The 25238-nt window shown below is 39.7% G+C and overlaps 1 protein-coding gene across 2 annotated transcripts in view; it reads left to right on the top strand.

Moving 5' to 3' along the window:
• ADGRA1 (adhesion G protein-coupled receptor A1) overlaps positions 1–25238 on the top strand; it is a 493506-nt gene that overhangs the window by 30101 nt on the left and 438167 nt on the right. For both annotated transcript variants that reach the window (XM_075216183.1, XM_075216182.1), the window contains exon 2: positions 10960–11031. In XM_075216183.1, coding sequence (XP_075072284.1) covers positions 10960–11031 — 72 coding nt within the window. The remainder of the gene's footprint in view (positions 1–10959; positions 11032–25238) is intronic.

The raw sequence follows: 25238 nt of genomic DNA, 5'->3' as shown, positions 1-25238 counted from the left end.
AGTGGTTCAGACGGTTAGAGAGTGTCATCCGTCCTCGCTATAGCGCTGTCCGCTCTCTACTATCGGAAGTGTCACTTCCGGATATCAGCGGTCACATGATCGCTAAGCTCAGAGCGGGGATTTTGAACTGCTGGTCATTTAAACCTCACTTTGACACATGGTAAGTGTCAGAGCAACTTGTATGCTTCCTGATTCCTTGTGGATCTCTGTGACTTCTCTGTACCTGATCTGATTCCCGTGTACCAGCTCTGCCTGTCTGACAATTCTGATTCCTCTGCGTTTGTGTACCAACTTGGCTTGCTGACTATCCACTATGCTTATCCTGTGTTCCTGACCTGGCTTGTTTGGCGTTGCTTCTGCCTCTTGCTTGTACCTCTGCCGTCTGTCTGTGTACTGAACCTAGGACCTAGTCTGACTACGTGTTTCTACCTGCTCATCTCATCCGCGAGTGCTACATCTAGAGGCAGACCAGAGGACCGCTACGCCTGCAGGTCGCCTTAGATTGTACACCCCACCCCTTAGATTGTACGCTCCTTTGAGCAGGGTTATCTCTCCTCCTGTCTTCACTACTTTTAACTCCGCTCTCCAGCTACATGCCCCCCCCCGAGGACCCTCTTCCCCCCCGTCCCTCTCGCTTCCTCCTCTCCCCTCTGGGGGTCTCCCTGTCATCCGTGCCCTCCCTCTTGGACTCCGTCGTAAGTGGACCTTCCCCTCTCCCCTCCCCGACCCTCTTGTTTACTGTACTGTGCTGTCTCACCTCGTATTCTAATTTCGTTTGCCCCTGTACGGTGCTACGGTCACCTAGTGGCGCCCTATAAATAAAAATTAATAATAATAATATGCCCATCCCAAGTGTATATAAGGCACCAATCTTAAACCACAGCAGAGATGAGGCACTCTTTTTTCAATATACCGATAGTCTGCCAGCTTATTCTTTTGGCTAGAACTCAAAAGAGCGTGACATAGTGTAACATGTTTAAAACACACTTCTTAATCACAAATGAGCGATTCCAACACCATGTGATTAATCATTAAGAAACACCCAAATGAACAGGTCTGTGAATCTTCTGTGACACCTTGACCCCAATGGGCATATGCTTACAGTGTTTCCACTTTAAAAAGGGCCTTCAGAGATCCTTCACACTCTATTTCTTCCCCCTTTCCTTCACTTGGATGTCACTGCATTCTCCATTATGCGTGTAAATAAAGTAAAAACAAGAAGAATCTAGTGCACCACTGTTTTACTTCTTGTATGAACATTAAAAACAAATAATCTTGTATAAAACAAATGATAAAAACAATCCTTAAATGGATATGTCAGGGACTCATACCAGATGAGGACAGAACACAGGCATAGATCACACAATGCTCCAACTCTGTTCCACGTCCAGGTCGGACCCCGGTATCGCCGCCAACGCGTTTCAACTCCCTCTGAGTCTTTCTCAAGGCTGGTATTGTTCCATATGATGTTGGGCAGTTTTTATATCCTGCCTCTAAGCGGAAAAGAGGCTTGGTGACTTACTCCCTTACGCGGTGTAGGTCCATCCCCCGTCATATCGCTATACCGGATGTGGTTAGATGCCCCACTTGCGGTTTACATATATCGCATTAAAATCTCTCCAGTTGAACAAAAGGCACAAAACACATCACGCACAAATGGCAGGGCTCTCGCTATACAAATCCACTGCTGGGTATTGCATGTTATTACTTATAATGCATCATTTATAAAACTAACATAATATGATTTCAGTGTGTCGCTGATCAAAGACTGTAAACAAAAACAATACTTTTGTTTGGTAATAGGAAGCTATCCGATGTTCAGGCAGCAGTTATAAGTGTAAGAAACAATAAAGAGGTAGCCTTTTGTGTATGTGAGATAATCAGGCGTTTTGAGCACATTCTGTTGTGTTCTTTTTGAATATGAAAATGCTTGTAGCTCAAATTAATGTGTTTATTTAGGATCTGGACATTTCTTTTAACTGTGTTTTCCCATATAATATCATACCCTTATTATGCAAAAAGAAAGGACAAAAACAATCATTATGTTGTTGCAGTTCGCACAATAAATGATAAAAACAAGCATAGAAAAACACAATATATTACCTGTGTATACATTTCAGATCTTAGTTGGCATATGGCAGGGGCAGACAGTTTTTTATATTTTTATTTATGGAAAACTATCAACAATATATGTTGAATAAAATGAAATAACATTGAGTTTTGTTACGGCTAGCAGTTATAGATATGAACCTCCAGAACACTAGACAGAGGTCTTTACCTATAGCAGCCGTCTTTCACATAGAGCTTTATATGCTCACGGGTACTCGGATGCCCCCAGGTCTTAAGCTCTTACGTAGTGGAGGCTTATATGCTATACCACAGCTGGTGGTTAGGAGGTGGTAGCCAGTATAGGAGCGGATAATTGAACACAGGCCGTGGTCAGGGGTCCGTAGCAGGTAACGTAGTCAGTAACAGGCCAAAAGGTCAGAGCTGGAAGTGAGCAGAGACAATACAGAAACAGGCAGAGGTCAGGGACTAATAGAGATCAAGCAGGGTGATAAACAAGCCAAGGGTCACAACAGGTATCGGGTCAAGGCAGAATATCCACAGGTTAACAGGAGTTAATTCAGAGCAGGTCAGCACATATGCAGGACTCCGGACTCTATGGCACTGGCCAATCACAATTTAGGCATCTAATATGCCTAATTAGTCCCCCAGGAATGGAAAAAATAATTAATTACACATGCGCACGTACCTGACTGCAACAGATACCGGGGCGCAGCACTATGAGTGAATGCGTCCCGACCGTTGACAGAGGAGGGGGAAGTGACATCCCAGCTGTTGCCATGACAGCCTGGACACAGATAGAGGAAGCAAGCCGCGGAAAGCTGCTTCTCATTACAAGTTTTGCATATTAGAAATCTCCACTTGATCAGCCAGAAGAGTGCAGTGTTCTAGAGCCTTCACAGTGACTCTTATCAGAAAATATATGGAAATCTCTGGTTCACTGTAACTCCCTACTGCCCAAATTTAGGTGGGACAGTCCTGATTCTAGGGGACTGTTCTATCATCCCGACAGTCAGAGCTTTTGTACAGACATGTCAGTGCTGTTAGTATGTGTGTCCTGCTCACCACCGCTTTGCAGTGCAGATTGGTAGTGAGCAGTTGCCGAGCACACTATTGTAATAATTTTTTTGGGAGTGGTATAACAGTTCAGAAGCATGAGGTATGTCCCAATGCGACGTGGTGTTATCTCCGTCTTAACATGACCTTGTCCCCTTCTAGTATCCCAATTCTAAAGATGTAAATGTTAGTAGGTATGGTTTCACAGTCACATGGGAAGAGCTTCAGAAGACTTCAGATACCTAAACACTCCCCGCAGATATCACCAGGGTAGCTTCAGGATTCCGCTCATTTCTTGGTGAGAAAACACAGTGTTCTTATACAGCCAGGTGACACTACAAATAGAATAACATGATGAATATTGTGCCGGTAGGGTTCACAATAACTATTATTAAAATACTACTTTTTTTTTTACTGCTGTGTAACCTTAAATATATTAGAATATTGTAATTAGTTATAAAACATTGCATATGTTTGGTTATAGTTATTGTTTTGATTATAGTACATAAGAAAATTACTATAAATCAAACCTAGGCAGTGCTTGACAATAAAATTTCAACTGTTGTCCCAGTATTTCAAAAAACGTACAATACATTACATTCAAGTGCACTGCGTCGCAGCGCAGCTATAAGTGCAATACACCATGAAACATAATCAGACATACTTTTTAGTACAAGACATATGGTGCAAGATATTACATCCTACACTGTACATCAAGTACTGCACTAACCATGCATCACTTAAACACCACAATAGTCTCAAACAAACAATGGTTGTGAGGGGAAAGTAGATGAGAGGCGTGTATGTGTGTGTGGGGTACACAGGCCCAAAGCTTTATTGAGGGACAGACACGTATAAGTGGAGGGAGACTAAATCAATGGATAGACATTTCAACAATGCTTCAAACAGTGATAGCGGAAAGGAGAAATTGAGTCACAGCCCCAAATCAGACGGAGACAAAATCAATCATCTTCTTCTTCCTCAGAACTATCAATGGTTTTATAGTCTCTTAGCAGGCTGTGGTTCAGCCTGCGACAGTCCTGGATAGACATCTTCTCCCTTTTCAAAATGAGGCGATTCCTGGCAAGCCATATAGCGACCTTAAAACAGTTCATAAGGCACCAGGCCTCCTGCATTTCCAAGGCAAGTGCTTGGCACACTGTCCTTAAGTTTGTTTTCCAAGACATCCAACAGTGCCTGTGCAGTGGGGCAGTCCCAAAAAATATGCTTTGATGTTTCACTTCTGTTGATACAAATGGTCAGTGGACAAATCTGCACAGGTTCCGGGAGTGCATGAATGTCCTGAGATGAAGATCCTCCCTGGATAGCCATCCATGCAATGTGTTTATATCTATTAGTCAGCCTCTTAGAAGCCTCATTCTCCCATACGTGTTTTGCATTTGCTGCAGAGAGCCCTGGAGCAGACTCCATAATGTCCTTAGCTCTGATGAGCTTGTGGATAGTTTTTGACTTCCACAAATCTGGTTCAAGTCCCTCCAGATAATGGTCCCTCACAAATTGTACAACATCCAGATAAAACCAAGGTGTAGGCCAATTGTAAGGGAAGGAGATGTTCCACTTGTCCCAGCCAAGAAACCACCAAAGAGGCAGCAGGAAAAAGTGAGACATGGACTTTTCAGCAGTGCAAGTGTTCTTTCCAATCAAAGTCATGCGGACACAGTTACAAACAAAGAAGTCTCGCAAGCATAGTGGGAAAAACTGGTATCCTTTTCCCAACTTTGAGGGGCTTCGTGTACATAACCGACCACTTCACTCTGTCCCCTTTGGAGACCCAGATGAAGTGGAAGACTGTCCTTGTGATGGTCTTCCAGACTGCAGCAAGGGGTGACCAGGCTTGGACCATGTACTGCAGAATGGGAAGGATCTTTATGCGCAGCACCAGTGCTTTCCCTTCGATGGTGAAGTCTCTGAGTCTCCACAAACCAATTTTCTGACGAACTGTCGTCAGTCTTTCTTCCCAATATTTCAGGGCCACCTCCCCCCATCAAACCATAATCCAAGAATCTTGATGAAGTCTGACTTGATGCATTGGAATGCAGTGGGGGATGAGAGATACCACTGCCTGAAAAGCATTGCATCTGACTTCCTGCAGTTGACCTTTGCCCTTGAAGCTCAGCTGAAGTTCTCCCAGGTTTGGACGAGTGCTGTCACCGAATGCTGGTCAGCAGAGAAGAAAGGGACTTCATCCATATAGAGCTAGCAATTGGCCTCTAATCATTCTGGACCCAGTGTGGTGATGCCTCTTATCTCTGGATTATGTCTGAAGCACATCGAAAAGAGCTCTTTACAACAAGGAGAGGTGAAAGAGGGCAGACTTAACAGAACTCCCTGCCAGTTATAGAGTCTCTCTGAGGTTTGCTGACCTGCTGCTGCATTTGTGTCTCCTGTGGATACTCTGCTTAATCTCCTGACTAATAACTGCTGTAACACCTGGCTTTGTTTTTTTGGTTTCTGCTTGAACTCAGAACACCCTGAACTCTGCTTGTATTTTGGATCTCCCTGCTCGCTGCCAGCTATGACCCCCTTGGCCTGTTCCGGACCACTCTACTCACTACGGACCCTAGACCTCAGCCTGCTATTGACCATCCGCTCCTATCTTGGCTACCGCCTACTACCCACCTGCTGCGGTACTTGACATAAGTATCCACTATGCAAGAGCTTAAGACCTGGAAGCATCCTAGTACCTGTGAGCACATCAAGGTCTACGGGAAAGGCGGCTGCAATAGATAAAGACCTCTAACTCCTGTTCTGGAAGCTTATGTCAGTAGTCGCAATCCATAACAACTATAAGGTATTTATACAAGTTTGAAACATTGTTGTTGGTTTCTTGAGTTTCCATTCTGTCATCTGACCAATTATTCCATTCTCACCATTGCCGATAGCGGGATAAATATTATAATATTCAGCATATTACTGTCTCATCTAGAGTATGACATTTGATAACTGTTCAGCACCAACTTATAAATCATGCACACTTTCTTGTAATAACAGTTCCTCTAATTTATGACAAATCATTAAATATTTCAGTTGAATGTAGTAGAAAAAGAAATCTTTGTGGATAATTGCAGGCTGTTTCTAAAAAGCCTAAATGGTTTCTTATAGCTTCCAGATTTCCCCACTAATTAAGAACAACATTTTTTATTCATTTGGAAATAATTGACCCAATTAAGTAGAATGAGAAAAAAGAACAGGAAAATTTTGAGTGAATCACATAAAAAGTGGAAATATTGGAAGCACTATTCACTTACATTCATGAAAAGAAGACAGGACCTCCGTAGAATTGACCCTGGCAGCACAGCGTTTCTGTTCTTCAACGACAAAGTTCATATGGTAGAAGAAAGTTGTCTTAAAAGAAAAAAGTAGAGCCAGGGATTACAATCCTGACGATTGTGTCTTTCTGCGCTGCATTTTAATGATTTTGCTAGAGAAACAGAATAAAATAAGACTGATACCACTAGACATACATTTTTGTATTTTTCCATATATTCACATTCTATTTTAATACTAAGGGGGGTATTCAATTGACGGTGGGATCGCCGAAAACCCCGTGCTCGAAAAATATTACCGTTAATACGGTAATCCTGCGCGTAATTACTGTTAATATGGTAATTTACTCAAAATCCAGCGAGATATTACCGTATAAACGGTAATATTTTTTGAGCGCGGGGTTTTCGGCGATTCCGCCATCAATTGAATATGCCTCTAAATCTGTTAACAAGGAGCAATTAAAGTGTACAAGTGTTCCCCTTACTTTTCCCCTTACATCCAACTTAAGTGCAAGCCATAATCCATGCTGGGTCTGATGAGAGGTCATAGGCAACCTAGCCCCACCCTCAGGTGCAACACCGCAACCCGCCTAGTTTTTGTTTTGTGTGCTGTAACTGGGGGTGGGGGGGGATAGAGGAGGGGGATGTCAGTTCTTGTAATGCTTTCAACTACTGCTCCACCTTGTTAGTGACCTTGAACATTGTCATGTTCATAGCATCTTACTGACATGGTGGAGCAGCACATGGCAGCACAACTGGACAAGGTAGAAAGCACGCAGTGTTCTCACGTTAGATAAATACCCTTTTCCCCAGTATCAGCCAATGGAAAAGGAGTCTGTGTTTAATTTAAATCACCAGAGCAGTCGGGAAAAATAAAAACATGGGACCTGAGTCATTAAGGAGAGCAAAGCAAAAGAAAGGAGTAACTTTGCTCCTTGTCAAAATAATGTTGCATTGGAGGGGGAGGTAAATTTAAAATGCAGGGACAGATTTCTAGTTGGGGTAGGGCATGTCCTAGATCAACTTCAAATTTCAGTTTAAAAATAAAACTATCAAATATTTGTGTGCTAGATGAAAAAGCAGCCAGTATTTAACTTATGTGCAAAATAATAAACTAATTTCCACCCCCCTTCCAAATTGCACCCCTTGCATTGTAATATGGTTTGTTCAGGAGAAAATCTACTCCTTTTTTTTGCCTTGCCCTCCTTATCGACTCAGGCCCATGGTTTCCCTCATTCTGTGTTTTAGGCCCAAAATATTGGTGCTCTAGGTGGCTGCCTTAGTTCGCTTAGTAGCGCTGGCGCTGAGTCCAAGCATAAATTCTGACCATAAACCCAGTTCATTCTGCAAAACTATCCCAAATCCAAACAGAGCTCTGATTCTGTCTGTGCCAATTTTGTCCATGGAAGAAACCTTTACAGAATAATTTGACAAGAGGTTTTATCTTGATGTAGGTGTAAGTCACTCCTCATATTCTGCAAATGAAGCCCGCTAACAACCAGGGGCAGGCTGGACCGGGGGGCAGGGGGGCAGCGGTCCCCCGGGCCGCTCTGTCTAACGGCTGTTCGGGCTGGCTGCTCCCCCCACCCCCCCGCCCCCGTGGATTCAATATTGGCCAAATACTGCCGTCGGGTGCATCGCGTGTCATGTGATGCGGCCGCCTGTGCGACCCCCGGGCTGCAACCTGCCAGCCTGCGCCTGCTAACAACCATTGGCCTGGGCACACTAATTAATTAATAATTTTTTTGATGCAGGTATTGACTATCCTTGTGACATTCAAGATGTTAATGCTGTGATTGACATTGCTATGTTTAGGGGTTTGATGTAGTCAAACAAGTGTTTTATGAGAAAAACATTATAAATCAGAACAAATACTTTATCAGCCATATATACACAGGCCATTTAATTACTGTGTAACTAGGAAATGCATGTTTGTCAGGGATACGGTGAAAAGATTATTGCATATAACTTATTATAAATTATTTAGGTGTGTTTTACTAGAGAAACAAACCAGCTAATGTCCTTATCCGATTAGTTTATGTTAGGCTATTAACATGTACATACCCCTCAGTAAAACTGCTAATGATCCACAGTGCAATGTTTAAAAAAAGAAATAAAAAAAATTACATATAATATGAAGGACTTTTGGCACGTTTACTAGACATTACATAACTGGGTAATTCTTAAAACGGTACTTGTGTACTTTACGGATTCATTACCTTATTATATAGAACTTTTGGTGACGTCCGCTGCTACTTCCGATTCTTTGGTTGTTTTTTTCAGGAAAAAACTGGAAATATCTTCTAAAATCACTTTGCAAGGATCACGGTTATTTAGGCTAGTCCTCCACATAAACTTCGGCCATGTACGATTCGAGGAAATTCCTGTTCGTCCCTCTTCTTTTTTTGTTTCCCCACTTAGCAGCAGATCCCCACATCCTTTCAATCTTCTGCGTATTTGCTAGCATTTCGGGATTCACGACGTTGAAGGTGTGATTCACGCTTAGATGCTGGAAACCACTGTTACCGATATCCGCATAAGCTCACCAACAATCCGATATGATTGTAGTGCCAGGTCTGATCCGTTCTCTAATAATGGGGAGGAGAGTAGATGCTGAATGGTTTGGGATGAGGACGACAAAACATTTGTTGCTTTCTCTGCAATGAGTCCGTAAAGTACACAAGTACCCTTAAAACTGTGACTGAAAACTACTGTGGATCTAAAAAGTCTATATACCCTTATTGAGATTGCTGGTGTTTGTGCTGTAAAGGTAAATCATGTCAGACCTTGAATGTGACCTTCCAACCAAGGAAATTCCACAGAAAATAAATAGACAATTTTTAGGAAAGAGAAGTGAGCATAAAAAACATGCATTGCATAAGTGAGCACACCCTTTCATAATGGGACTGTAAACTGTGTTCAGAGTTCAAAATCATATTCAAAGGTAATTAGCATGCACCTGCCAGCAATGAAAGTCATTGTGATTAACCCCAAATAAAGATCATCTGTCCCTGTAGGATTTCCTTGCAGCTTTCCTGGTTGCATTCTGCTGGAATGGCCACAATCTGCAAGGAGCTTTCAAAACATCTCCAGGATCTCATTGTTGAAAGTACCAATCAGGACTGGAGTATAAACGAATTTTACAGACAATACATGTACTAAGGAACACTGTGAAGACTATCATGAATAAGTGGAGATGATGGGGCACAATAGGGACATTGACAAAGATCAAGACGTCCCTCCAAAGTTGATGACAGGACAACAAGAAAAACTCAAGAGACCTGCGGCAACATTAAAGGAGCTGCAGAATTTTTTGCCAGGAACTGGTCATTCCCTCCATGTGACAACAATTTCATACCCCATAGATTGTAAGCTTGCGAGCAGGGCCTTCTCACCTCTTTGTCTGTTTTACCCAGTTTGTTTATTAGTTTATTACGTTTGTCCCCAATTGTAAAGCGCTACGGAATATGTTGGCGCTATATAAATAAATGATGATGATGATGATACTCTGCACATGTCTGGGCTATGGGGTAGAGTGGGAAGATGGAAGCCATTTCTTATAAAAAAGAAAATCCAAGTAATATAAATATTGCAAAAAAAAATATTAAATCACCATACAACTATGTGGGAAAATATCTTATGGGGTGATTAATTTTAGGTCTATGAAAACAATTTTTCATAAATCATGATCTCATCAAGTCTCCATTACAAGTGACCATGCTGTAGCCAAACCTTCCTCCCCTAAAAAAAAAAAAGTATTATATCAGGGAGTTTTGTTTAACTGAGTATATTACAAAGGTAGTGGAGTAAACAGGAAGCCAAAACTGTTGAGCAACCTATCAATCTTATGAGCTTTCAAACATGTCTCAAAATATTTCCCAACTCGACACTTCCATTCTGCACAAGTTCTCTGTCACTCTTCCACTCATCAAATCCTCCCATTCCCGTTTACAGAACTTTTCTCTGGCTGCTCCCAATCTGTGAAATTCCCTCCCTCTCACAATAAGACTTTCCTCTGGTCTTCAAATCTTCAAGCGTTCTCTGAAAACCCACCTCTTCAGGGAAGCTTATAATATTCTTCAACCACCCTCTTAATCTCCCTAGGTCACCCTATCACCACCCTCTGCACAGCTAACACAAGACAACAACCCTTTGAGCAACATTGCTGTGTGATTGATCAAATGGCCCACTCAAAATGTTTTACCTTTGCATTCTAGCTGGATAAATATGCAATATGATGTAGTACTTACTCTTATGTACTAAACCATTGTCCCATAGATTGTAAGCTTGCGAACAGGGCCATCTTACCTCTCTGTCTGTATGTATTACCCAGTATTGCTTTATTACTGTTTGTTCCCAATTGTAAAGCGCTACTGAATTTGCTGGCACTAAATAAATAAATGATGATGATGTCTTCATGGTGGTAGTTCCAACTTAATTGCTGTATAATCTAATTATTTTTAACCAATGTATAATAAATGCCATTAGGCAAACAATGTGTATCAAGTTAAAGCAATTTAATTTACTGTTTCCTTTTTTATTTTTATAGGATTCTCAGCAATAACAAGATATCACTTGTAAAGAATAGATCTTTCCTTGGATTAAAGTCCCTTGAGAAACTGTGAGTATGAATTTAATGCTGAAGGTTTGCTGTAAAATAGAGTTCAAAAATTGTTAAAAATGAGTGGGTATGTGGGTGACTAGGATCACGACCTCAAATGCATTTCACTTGTCAATGTTCTAGGCCGACTGACTTACAGATCAAAAAATAGTGTGAACCAGAAAGTTCATGGAACAAAAACCATCTCTATAAATAAACAAATACAAGTTGAAAAAAGGCAATGTTCTCTAAAGGGCAGCTCCATATAACAAAATAAGTAAAAGAATCAAGCAGCCTGTCAGCGACTTTATATGTATTCCTTTGAAAAGCCCTGACTGTGCTTCTTGTTGAAATGAAACTCTGGAGGAAGTGACAATTCTTCTAAACAAGATGAAGACAGATCAATCACCTGGCATCCACCCATGTGGTCCAAAGGAGTTAAGTTCAGTAAAAGACAATTATCTCTTATTTATAAAATACTTTTGACTAAGAACCACACAACTGTCATAAAACAGATTATATTTACAGAGAATATTTATCAAGTTAGATGTATGGACTTTGTTTCACAGACAAGCATGTCACCCCAATCTCTTTGCATCAATTTGATTGGCGGCTCAAATCACTGCTCTGTGCTGCAGTAGTCATGATCATTGTATATCTTTCATTGCATCCAGCACTCCAGTACCCGCAACAGATACTGCTCTAAGTTGCGTATCTAAGGATGCAAGCGTTCCTAATTATATTACAGTTACATGATTACACCTTTACTGTACTCAGCTCATGCTAAGCCTTCCTCTCCACTCCTTCATTCTGCCACTTCAAGCGTAAGGGATCGCAAGTCTACGCTACACAAAAATATAGATACAGACACATTCTGGTGCAGTATTCACAGTTATGTGAATATGGTTTTGTTGAGTGCGTTTAGCGTGCAAGCGCTGTGCTGCTACTCTAAAATAAACATGTTTCCTCTGTATAGCATAGTATAATCCACAAAGCATAACACATTATAACCTGCAGCTTAGCCATAATGCAGCAACTATAACATTTTACTGCAAGGACTCGGATCTGTGCAGGGTGACCAGGGTTAATAAAAATAAGAGTGAACCGCACTGTGGGGGTCAGGCCTTTAATAAATTAAAACATTAAGTAATCAATCAGCATAAACATGAATGTAAACCAGTAAAAATCCTTATGGTCCAAGGCAACAAGTCCTCTTTTTAAGGACCTTATTTAGAGTCGGATGCAAAGTCCGTTTAAGAAGTATAGGAGTGGGGGTGTGCCGCAGCTTGGTAGGGTATTACGAGTGGCAAGCAGCCCCAGTTGCGTCCCACTCGGAATACCCTACTGAGCTGCGAGCAGTTCCTGCAGCTAGCTAACCGCTTGCGCCACCTAATTCCTGCCGCACAGCTTTAGCCCTTTTTTGACGTGTGTTGCGTCTGCGACTCACTGCGACTTGGATGTATTTACACGGTCACGCCTTCACAATTCCGCGTTCCTCCCATTCTCTCGTAGTGAGTCGCAAGCTGTCGCAAGTGTTAATTGCGTCCAAGATGCAGGAGGATATGGTGCTTGCTGCACATGCGTGATAATAGGGTTTTTTTCGATGCGCCTAAAACAGACTTTGCGTCCGACTCTAAATGAGGTCCTAAGTGAGAATTATACAGTATATTTTTTTTGTGAATTGCAGTACAAGCCCCCTCAAATTATCTGCTACCTGTTAGTTGATTCTGTTGCTTCTATTCCGCTGGTAGTGAACTACAGCCGACGTATGCCTTGTCGTAAATAGATTGTACCTTTTTAAAAGTCTCATAACTATAATAACTCTAATAAGCACCCTGTACATGGTGAAATGTGAGCGTAGTAGCTCAGTCTGAGCACTGAATAATTTTATTTCACTGGAATACCATGAACTAATTGCATAAAAGCTATAAAATCATTTAAAGGCTTGTGCCTGAAAGTAAACAGACTCCCTTTAAATGTTCATTCCTGGAGAGGCACTTACTGTATATTCAGCACATCTGACTAAGCAGGAAACAAATACTTTGCTTAACTATTTATAGCTGAATCCACACAACTGCCCTTCAGATCTGCGCTGCTAAACCTTGGCAGTCCATTTAATGAAATGGTTTTTATTAGGCATTGTGCAATTGAAACTATACCATTTCTTTGTAATCGTGCTGTATAATTAGATTGTATAATTGAAGCCACATAATGCTCTGTATAATTGAATCCAGGACCAAAAAACTAACAGCTGTAGAGTAGGAGGAGGCAGTGAAAAGAGACACATTAGAGAAGAGGAGACACTTCCTTCCAAATGTGTGATATTGGGAGTGTTATGTGTTAGGACACACTGTCTTATTAATGATAGCTTACAGAGGTGTGTTGGTTGGTTATATACCATTTAGCCTGTGTTGAGGTGCTCGTATAATAATCTGAAAGTGATTTACTGCATATGTATGAACAGGAAAAAATGTGACGTTATTAGACATGAGGGACTTTTCCATGTCCTATTCATTTTATTTCTCATTTGGCTGTAACATTTAGTATATTTCATCCTCTTGGCCCTGTTTTCAGTCCTTCCTAAACCGCACAGCGGTATTGATTGCTGTCTTCTCAAACCCTCTCTGTTCATTCACTGCGTCATAACCAAAGGCACAGAGAAATCTGTTCTACAGTGGTCATCATCATCGTCATTTATTTATATAGCGCCACTGATTCCGCAGTGCTGTACAGAGAAGAGAACTCATTCACATCAGTCCCTGCCCCATTGGAGCGCCACACACACACACACAGACTAAGGTCATTTTTAGCCAATTAACCTACCAGTATGTTTTTGGAGTGTGGAAGGAAACCGGAGCACCTGGAGGAAACCCACGCAAACACGGGGAGAACGTACAAACTCCACACAGATAAGGTCATGGTTGGGAATTGAACTCATGACCCCAGCCCTGTGAGGTAGAAGTGCTAACCACTTAGCCACCGTGCAGTTAGACTATGTTTTAAAGTACAGTTGCAGACAGAGGAGATCCCAGGGGAAGCTCCCTCATCCACAAAGTATTAGGATGGGTAATTGCACACTCTCCCCCACCAGTTGTACAACTCCTTATATGACTAAAATATGAAAACCTGCAAACGATAGGCAGTCACTTCCCAACTTTGATTAAAATATATAAAGTTAGTCAGACATTTCAGCAAATTGCATGAGGCAGATCACAGGACCTGTAGTCATTGGCCTCTACTGGGACTAATTACTGTACAAGTGATTCTCGAACTCTGAACTCACTAGTTCCATGAAATTGATCACAGCCATTCACATGAGTGGAAATCACATGGCTGTGACTGATCACATACAATAGTCTGCAGCGATGTGCTTTCCGGTGTGATTAATCAAGAACTGATTTCAGTCTCATGACATGAAGTCGGTCGTGTAGCCAGAGGTTTCGGTTACTGACAGTGTGACAATAAAAAAAAGTCACTGTGTTGGTTTATAGAACATTTGGGGTATAAACTCCACAGCCATGAATTCAGCAGTACTAGTGGAGAAGTACCATCTCCATGTGTCTGTCATGCATTGTGCTTCTCTCAGTTCATTCCCCGCAGAATGGAGCATAAAATCTCTGCCATTAGGGATTAGTGTTGCTTATGCTCTGTAAACCAACCGATACACCTCTAGTATATGCCATGTGTCATCTGCTGGATATGTATGAATGTGTTTGATATGTTGTTGCTGTATAAATAAGGTTTAATGACTGTACCCCATAAACAATCTACGGGAAATATGAAAAATCTACTAAGTGTAGTTGGCGTTGTTGATTTTCTGGTTGTTGCAGACTAAAATCTTGCAACCGAGAGCAACAACAGTCATCTGTAGGGTCTGCATGGCAATAAATAAATTGTTTACCAATTTGTGGATTATGTTTGAATGGTTTGTCACACACCAACAGCAATGCTCTCACTTGAAGAATCAGACTTCCTCGGGTTCTATACTCCTGGACTGTATGCAATAAACATATGCCTATGCTGTTTTTTAAAAAGAGGGGTTAAAAAGTCAGTCCAGATATAAGCATAAAGGGCCTGATTCATTAAGGATCTTAACTTAAGACACTTCTTATTTCAGTCTCCTGGACAAAACCATGTTACAATGCAAGGGCTGCAAATTAGTATTCTGTTTTGCACATAAGTTAAATACTGACTGTGTTTTCATGTAGCACACAAATAGCACGTTGGCTCAGTGGTTAGCACTGCTGCCTCATAGCGCTGGGGTCATGAGTTCAATTCCCGACCATGGCCTTATCTGTGTGGAGTTTGTATGTTCTCCCCGTGTTTGCGTGGGTTTTCTCCGGGTGCTCCGGTTTCCTCCCACACTAAAAACATAATGGTAGGTGAATTGGCTGCTATCAAAATTGACCCTAGTCTCTGTCTGTCTGTCTGTCCGTGTGTGTATGTTAGGGAATTTAGACTGTAAGCTCCAATGGGGCAGGGACTGATGTGAATGAGTTCTCTGTACAGCGCTGCGGAATAAGTGGCGCTATATAAATAAATGATGATGATGATGATTATACTTGATAGCTTATTTGTACATTGAAATGTAAAGTTGATATTTGTGTACTACATGAAAAAACAGTCAGTATTTAACTTATGTGCAAAACAGAATACTAATTTGCACCCCTTGCATTGTAACATGGTTTTGTCCAGGAGACTGAAATAAGAAGTTTCTTAAGTTAAGATCCTTAATGAATCAGGCCCAAAGTCATCATATGCAATATACATTTTGAAAAGCTAAGAACCAGAAACAATGTTTACAACTCCTTAATACATAATTGAATAATCTTAATAATCTTAAATAAGGGTATATCAGTAATAATTATGCAACTTACTATATTTCCCTCTTTCAAAAGAATATTCACTGGAATTTATGATCTTGACATTCATAACAACAGACATAAAGCACACCAAAATCTGTTGGCTGGTTCAGTGAAACATACTTTAAAGACAAAATAACTCTCTGGCCCCCAATAAAACTTTTATAGTAATCACATAAATGTGCTATAATAGAGCGACATAACTACAGTACTCAGAGTTAAATCACATATAACAGCACACCAGGTATCATAAGGTCTTGCCTTTGTTTTAATACAGGGCATTAATTTCAAGGTCGAGTCTTATAAAATCACTGCTTAAAAGCATCTGTAACCTCTGTAATCCTATTTCCTTAAAATGAAGTAACAACTAAAATGTTGGCTCTTATAAAGTCACTACTTAAAAGCATCAGTCACATCTGTAGTCCTATTTCTTTAAAATTGTGGCTCTTCTGTCTTAATTAAATAATGAGAATGTAGGACAAACAAATAAGTGCAACAAACAGCTTCCCAATGAGAACAGAATCTACACACGCATTTAATACTACACTGCTGAAATCTCCAGGTCAGAAGTTAAGCACGTGACTTCGTGGTGCAAGAGGATTAAATAAGATCAGAGTAGGTGCACAACCTGTTAAGAGTTCTGATTCCATCAGCAGAGGGCATTGCAGGACCTATTGCCAAATCAAGCTCTACTTCACTATCAACAACATACTAAATAGAGGTGGCATTACAGCATAGCAATAAGTATAACCAGAGCTAGGGTATTCCCCACCACTAGATAGACTACATATATCATAAAGTGATGGAATGTAGGCCACAAATCCTTTGGGCCTGTATAGCTGGATGAACAACACAGATGTCTTCATTGCTGGACTTTTTAGATTCACACAAATTATATATATATATATATATATATATATATATATATATATATATATATATATATATATATATATATATATATATATATATATAATTTGGCAATTCAACACTTCTGTGCTGTTTTTGAGACTTATATAATTAATATATTAATATTAAAAGCCCAATATACTATTTTTATATAGAAGTTAATCTCTGCAGCGATGTGGCCCCATGGGATTTGTAGCCTACATTCCATCACTTTATGATACTTACAATGACCTCTCCAAGGAACTCCATGTCTTACAGTAAAACCCTCCTATCTTTCACACTGGAGCACAGAGAAAGTACATCCAGCTTCACAAGAAAATTTCTCTTACCCACCCCCCAAGTTTCATTCCTACGGTTACAATAATTGCTCGTGTTTCCATGTTAGTGGTGCATTCCTAGGGAGTCTTCCTGATGAGATATGACGACTATACATTGAAAGTGCATAACATCAGCATGGAACCATTGATACACAGTATGATTTTCTTCATATGTATACTGATAAATACTTGCTCCGTTCAGCTGTCCTGGTCCTGCTGGGTCGGTTGTCCTGCAGGTTTGATCATAGGATACCAAGAAGAAACATAGGTCCCCCAACCTAATGTACCCCTTTCCTTAGTTACAACATAAACTTCCCATCTAATTTACTATTTCAGTTATCCAGAATGGATCCATTAATAGATGAGAAGGATGTTCTTTTTAAATATTGATTCATTAATTCAGCCCAGGTATCTGCAATAGTACATCAAGAGGGAAGTTTGGGAGGGTTGTCTTTTTTTCTCGTCTGGAAACATTGTAACTAATTCATGCAATCAAGGGAACGTGATTAATGTTACACCCTGCTGGGAATATACAGCTGAAATTCTTATATGTTCTAATCAACAGATCATAGCACAACTGGGAAAGAGCTCTTCCTTATGAAGAACGTGCCTATAAAATAACACAGAATCCGCCTGTTAGTCAGAACCACTGTACAAATTCCAGGGTTTTACATAGATGTAAAAGTCTTTGTTTTGCTAACTGTCCGATGGAAAGATTTTAAAAAAATGAGCAGGGAGGTTTAATTGATTGCTAAGAAATATCTGTCATTGGTTTATTCCAGGATTATTTAACTGTTATTTTTGGCACATTTAAAACAATATACAGTGACAAATACACTGTAGCTCTCCTATAGAGCCACCTGTATATGGGGGAAAAAGACTGATAAATGTTACCATTACCGCAATAATTGTAACAGTATAGTAACACCGAAAAAAAGCAAAAATAAAAAACCTCACACACAATCACGTTGATTTATGTATAAAAAACCAATATGTGTTTTTAGGTCTGAATTTCAGCTCTCAGCAGTAAGCACAGAAGGTTACAAATGTCATGTTCTGATTTCAGCAGATCAGTTGACTGGTTATTATTGAACATTTTAATGGACTTAAAGTGCTACACGTGGTATTATATGTACTTTCAAATGGTCATTACGGTGCTATTTGCCAAAAATCCTTTTACAGTTCTGGTGAGAATAGCTGCATTGAAAAAAACCCCAAAGAAACATTTAGATGTAAGTATATCAGTATCTCACAGCAGCTGAAACGCTCTTTTTCTCAGGACTCATTCACACCTAAAGTGCTTTTCTGGTGCTAATGCTTAAAAATTCATGACAGATGGATTCTTCTGGGGCTTATTTCCACCATTGTCTTGTAAAATTTTAATAGCACATTCAGAATTTTAAAATGTGGCACAAACTATTTCTTATAACTTATGGTGTGTTACTATAATGCGTCCAAAAATGCAATAAACCCCAAGCACTAAAATGCGTCTAAAACACATGCTCATTTTCCTGCAAGTAGTTTGTATGAATATTCATGGAAGCCATCAACCTTATTTCTGTCTTATGATGTTTCACTAACGGGCTATGTCTAGGTAAACTTTTCATGTGCCCGTGGTACATTGTGGTATGTTCTAATAAATGCATAATCATCATCATCATTTATTTATATAGCCCCACTAATTCTGCAGCGCTGTACAGAGAACTCATTCACATCAGTCCCTGCCCCATTGGAGCTTACAGTCTAAATTCCCTAATATAGACACACACACTCACACACAGAGAGGGAGAGACTAGGGTCAATTTTGATAGCAGCCAATTAACCTACCAGTATATTTTTGGAGTGTGGGGGGAAACCGGAACACCCGGAGGAAACCCAAGCAAGCACAGGGAGAACATACAAACTCCACACCGATAAGGCCATGGTCGGGAATCGAACTCATGACCCCAGTGCTGTGAGACAGAAGTGCTAACCACTAGGCCACTGTACTGGAATCACCTAAAAATATGATCTTAATAGAGACGTGTATTGTTTGTCCCTATAAAGAATAATAAATAATGCACACAAGCATTTATAGTGAATGTAGAACAAGCCGTGAATGTAGCGGGTACTATTTTCTTGCATCCATCCTCTGTCCAGCATTTATTATTTTCACCAGTTTATACCAGGTGTGAATTAATGACATGAGATGAGACCGGTTCTCTTGATAAATAATTACCTATAAAACCTAACTCAATGGTCGTTTGCGAATTTTTAAAAATTGGCTATGGTTATTAAGCGTCTGAAAATCACCCCATGGGCTCATAAAAAGCGACTGTAGCAAGCTGCAATAAAAGGAAAGCTAGTAATCCATTTGATGACCCTCTTTAGAAAACATGTTTCAAACAATGTTATTAATGAATAACAAACTCTATACTGTACATAAAATATTCCTGGTTTATACAACATTTACAAACCACTTTAATCAAGCAAAGTGTCTATTTTCTGTTATCGTATTTTAATTACAGTATTAATGTCCTGCAGGCTCTCATAATCACATCTCTCTACTTAAATGCACTATATGGCAATCCTATGAAAACATTTTTTTTTAGGGGTGGTCATTAGCTGTGAAGCATAAAATTGAAGGGGATATTTAAAATAAATCAGAGGACATCAGTGACAGCAAATAGGGAGAACTGTGAACGATGATAGACAGGCAGGCTTGATACTTTCCAGGAGACATGTGTCTTTGAATCTGTTGCTTCTGTAACCCTACAATGTTTACAATACTGTAGCTGTTTGAATCACAACATCAGTGGTTCTTATGGTTATGTATGTCTTCAATTATTTTAAAGCCTAAATATTTATCTATAATAAAAACCTGCCTTCTGTCATCAGTCAGCAGTGTGCAATGTTTTCTTGTAACTTGGAATCCTAAATGTTCTAATATGTCTTGTGGCTGTCAGCAAGTGGAACAGTGGGGAGACGGCATATGTAACTGTAAACAGATTTTACAGAGATGTGAAGTAGATACCATTCTGTTTTCCTCTAAATAAACATTTCTGTTCCTGTTGTTAATGAGCCATTCTACAATACTGCTTATCTATTCCGCCTACTTTGATAAAAGGGTTAGGATTACACACATAAATAATAATATCAATGCAACAAGATAAATAAATGACTAAAAATAGCTTTATTCTGAAAGTGGAACCTTTTAATAAATTAAGAGGTAAATATGTTCCAGCATTTCAAATGTCCAAGTAGAGACGCTACCTAATCAGTGTCTACTTGGACTTGAACACGCACACACTACAGAAGACATCTAGGCATAGATTAACATAAATGCAATTTACTATGTCAAGTGAATTTCACAAAACTCAACATCTTTTATTAATACACTGTTTGGAGAACAGAGCCAGATTAAGACCCCATAGAACTCTAGGCAAACCCCTCTACCCCACTGATCTCTCAATGCTAAAAATGCCTTTACCATGGCATTCCCGGCACCATTTACCATATTACTCTGATTATAGTACTTGCACGTTCTCCTTTGTCCTGCATGTATTCAACATTACAACACATATATACATATATATTGTTATAGTCCTCTGGACTGCTAGTAATGAGTAGTCTTATGCCCCTCCCCCCCATATACACATAAACATTTCACTCTGTCTTATCCAATCTAGACACGTCACTCACAGATGGAAGATAAATCTATCCCTTGTTGCCCCCTTCCTCCCACACAGGCATCATCATATTCCCAAAGGGACCCCCCCCAGCATAATCCAACAGTAGTGGAAATACTAGTCCCAGCAAACCAGGAATGCTGGAATTTTTATTTGCACAACAACTGGATGACAAAAGATTGTCTACGTCTGGGCTACTTGGATAGGGTGCTTCCCTTCAATTGGGTTAAAAATAATATAGGACAGTCCCGGAAAATCAGGAATGCCCCACAAGAATCTGCCAGTGTCAGAATGTGCTACACTGTCCTAGATCTACTTACATTCTGGACATAAAGGGCTCGCACACCCAGTTCATTGAAGAACGATGGCTGCTGAAAAATGTAGACTAGTTCTTGTACTTTGCCCTCGCTATTAACAAAGCATTAGAAGTTTGTGCTGAAATCATCCCTCCAGCATATGTACTGTTGCAAATGTTAAGCAAACAGTGGTGTATTTTTACTCCCTCCATAGTTGCCTCCTCTGGTGCTTTGCAAGCCCTTCTACTAGGAGGAGTGCCTGGAGAAGGAGTCAGGAGGAGCTACAGCATAAACATATATAGTAATAAGACTTATCATTAGTATGCGGTGTGTCAGCTGCCCCTTCTCTGCGCAGCACAATCCTCTGCCACATTGGAGGTGACGGAGGTCCGATCTGCACCAATTTTGAAGCTGAGCTGTTGTATGTAAAAAAACAAAACAATTCATACTTATGGCACCCATTTGCTCCAAAAGTGGAGCACTGCGGCGGTTCAGGGGCTCTACGTTCGTTAATACAAATAGCTCTATGTACTTAATGAGTGTTTCCATAGAACGCTGTTATATTGTCACAAATGTTGCAGGCAATGTAAAAAGTGACATGAAACAAATTGATGTGAACCCTTGTCAAAAAACTAAGCATGTCCATTGGTTACATTATGTTCTCAACTTTAACTGTTAAAGCAAGCTTGTTGGGCATGTAAATGTAGCGTCTGTGTGTACAGGCCCGAACAAATCCTAAAACCAAAGAGTCATTGTCTTTTTTCAAATAAACTTTGACAAATGCAAAACGATATATTTTGAAGAGCATGTGACAATGACCTACTGGGAATAGACCAAAGTGGACTTGTTAGAGCCTTGTATATCCTGAATATCTGCATTACTAAACATTGTTCCACCAGCCATATATTTACATTGGCAGAGGGTGGGTGGTGTTCTGAGTAGACATTCATTTACATATGGAAAAACCAACTGGTGGCTTTATTACCGTTACCACACATCCACCCTTCATTAACTCAAGTGCTTGCTAAACTTTAAGCATATTTTTTATTGTGGAAAGTAAATGAAAACTGGAACATATGTATTATGTGTGCATTAAAACTGTAGCATAATTCCTATGCTTTATAACCACAATTTTGAACAACAGAGGATATGACGGGGGAGGGGTGAACTTGTAAACAGGTCAGTTCTATGTATCAAAATCCTATTGACTACTTCACTGTTACAACATGGATCACTGCTACTACAAAGTACTGTCATTGGGCAGCATGGTGGCTTAGAGGTTAGTTTTTCTACCTCATAGCACTGTGGTCATGAGTTCCATACCCGACCATGGCCTTATCTGTGTAGAGTTTGTTTGTTCTCCCCATGTTTGCATGGGTTTCCTTCGGGTGCTCCGGTTTCCTCCCACACTCCAAAAACATACTAGTAGGTTAATTGGATGCTGTCAAATTGACCCTAGACTCTCCCGCTGTCTGTGTGTGTGTATTAGGGAATTTAGACTGTTGGCTCTAATTGGGCAGAGACTGATGTGAGTGAGTTCTCCATATAACGCTGCATAATTAGTGGCGTTATATAAATAAATGATGATGATTATTGACCATGCATTGTTTTTCACCACGGTACACAGCTTTTTCAGTTAAATGGACTGTACAAATATTAATTTACATCTGCTCATTCAGCAACTATTGATTCAGTGCTACTTGATTGCTCTACACCAGTGATAGACAACCTGATAGACTTAGCCGCACAATACCCATATGAAACAGCTCCAAAATGGCGGCCAGGAGCTAGGAGAGACGGTCAGCAACTGTTTTGAATAGTCAGTGATCACTCGGTTATCTCTGCACAGCTTCCACATGCTTTGTCCCAGGTGATCACATATTTTAAACTATTTTTGTCTATATTATTTTCAGGGTTATAAAAGCTAAGAAACATACTACCAAAATACCCTAACACATAAAATGATAAAATTAAGCCTGAATGACAAACAAATAAAAAACATACGACTGGTCACAAAGCTGCCAAGTACCTTGGTTAATAAAGGATTAAGTAGGGATTCAGGTGTGTATGTTATATAATTCTATGTTACATGAATTCGTTCTTTGAGGTGGTGAGGTTTTACCTACAATCACTTGTAGAGTCTTTTTTTTGGAAAATAGCAAAATTAAGCTGACTAAAAAGTTCCAGGAGCTCTTTAGTCCTAGTTTAAAGCCTATGAATGTTTGTAAACAGGGACATATCGGTAGTGTGTTTCTAACCCTAGGTTATAATCCAGGCATTTAAAAGTAGACCCATCATGCACATACTATGGAGGCAGCCATTTTGTGGGCTGAGCTATTTTCATGAGAATGCAGCCTATCAAGTTATGACATTACTATTGGCTGGTACAGCCCACAAAATGGCCACCTTCAATGAAGTGTGGAGGTAATGGATCCACTTTGATTAAAATGTTAATTTGACAATCTCTGTTGAAGCAGCTATAACAAAGTTTTAATATTGTGAGAAAGAAAAATCAGGAAGACAAATACTGAAAGAAGTCTGTTCTTTGCAGTGACCTGGATGTTTGCAGATAGTTTAAACATATTCATAGTTCTCACTTGTTCCATAATCATTCATTCCACTCAGAAGTTCACACAGTTTGAACAGCTTCTGACCTATTAAAAGGAAAATGCTAAACAATGTGATGGAGATTTATTGCAGCTGATTGATGTGTTTACAATTTTGTTTGCTAAGTGCCATGTGCGTTTATGGACACTTTTACAATATATAAAGGCAGGAGAAGGGAATGGAGACTCCTTGGAGGAACAATCATTTATGGAAACATATGGAGAGATTTTACATTCTCCCTGCAAGTCTTTTGTCTCCTTCTGCATAAAACCATTAATTTTGTTTAAACACGCACTGCATTACAATGCACCTCCTGATGATGAAACGGAGGATTGTGCAAAGAACAGAAATAAAGCTACCTTGTTTTGAATATAAAATGAGGTTTTTTTCACTGTAGAGCATGGCGTGAAATACAAGTTTCTGATTATGCATGTTACATAACATTACACAATAAACAAATGTATGACAGTGAACAAAAGTCATAGCAATCCCAATTATTATGAGGTCTTGTGCATAATTGCAACAGTCTTGCCCAATATTTTTATGCAACTAAACACCTACACATATGGTATCACTATTTCAATTAGTTCTAAATATTAATCCATAGATAGCAATAGTAACAGTGATCTACAATATATATTTTCAGAGATACTCTTCATCTAAAAAAACAGATTTCTGTATTGCGTTATAGTCATCCATCCCTCCGCGATGTGGATATATTCACTAAGGAGATCGCTACAACTTATTGTAGAACATGGTGTACAGGTAAATGTGCAAAAAACTGCTTCTATCCCTTACCAACCAATTAGTTGCTTGGATTCATTTTCTGAACTTTACTAGAAAGACTAAAGAGATCCGATTGGTTGCACTGTGCTGCAGAAACTTTATGATATTTGCATAACTAGCCCCCAGTATAATTAGAACAGAATACATTGCTCTTTTCATGTTATTAGCGTCATGATATAGCTTTAAATTTATTGTAGTAAATATATATATATAGCGTGGAACAAAATACACTGGGCACAGAGTAGTATGCCATGTTGTAAATTATATCCTCAATAAAAGAACCAGTAAAACAAATAATTATTTTCTACCCACTTCAAAAACAGACCTTTTACGATTATGTAAACAAAATATTATTTAAAATAACTGTCATTTTATATTTCCCTCTACAAACATTCTCATACAAAACAGCAAAATCACTGTAATTAAATTCATATTGTATTATTTGTATTGCACTGAAAAAAAGAGTCAGTACTTTCTGGCAATAAATGAAAACAAATGCTTGCAAACATTTACTATTGCGATCTCTTAGGGGTATATTTATTAAACTGTGGGTTTGAAAAAGTGGAGCTGTTGCCTATAGCAACCAATCAGATTCTAGCTATCATTTTGTAGAATGTACTAAATAAATGACAGCTAGAATTTGATTGGTTGCTATAGGAGCATCTCCACTTTTTCAAACCCGCAGTTTAGTAAATATACCCCGTAGTATTCTACGAGGCAGAGCTACATCAATCCCAGGTGCCAGTCAGCCAATGCACCTAAAAAGTGACTTGTGAGAGTCGG

The sequence above is a fragment of the Mixophyes fleayi genome, chromosome 6 (assembly GCF_038048845.1).
Source record: "Mixophyes fleayi isolate aMixFle1 chromosome 6, aMixFle1.hap1, whole genome shotgun sequence".
NCBI classification, from domain to species: Eukaryota; Metazoa; Chordata; class Amphibia; order Anura; family Limnodynastidae; genus Mixophyes; species Mixophyes fleayi.
This window is presented reverse-complemented; position numbering and strand designations above follow the sequence as displayed.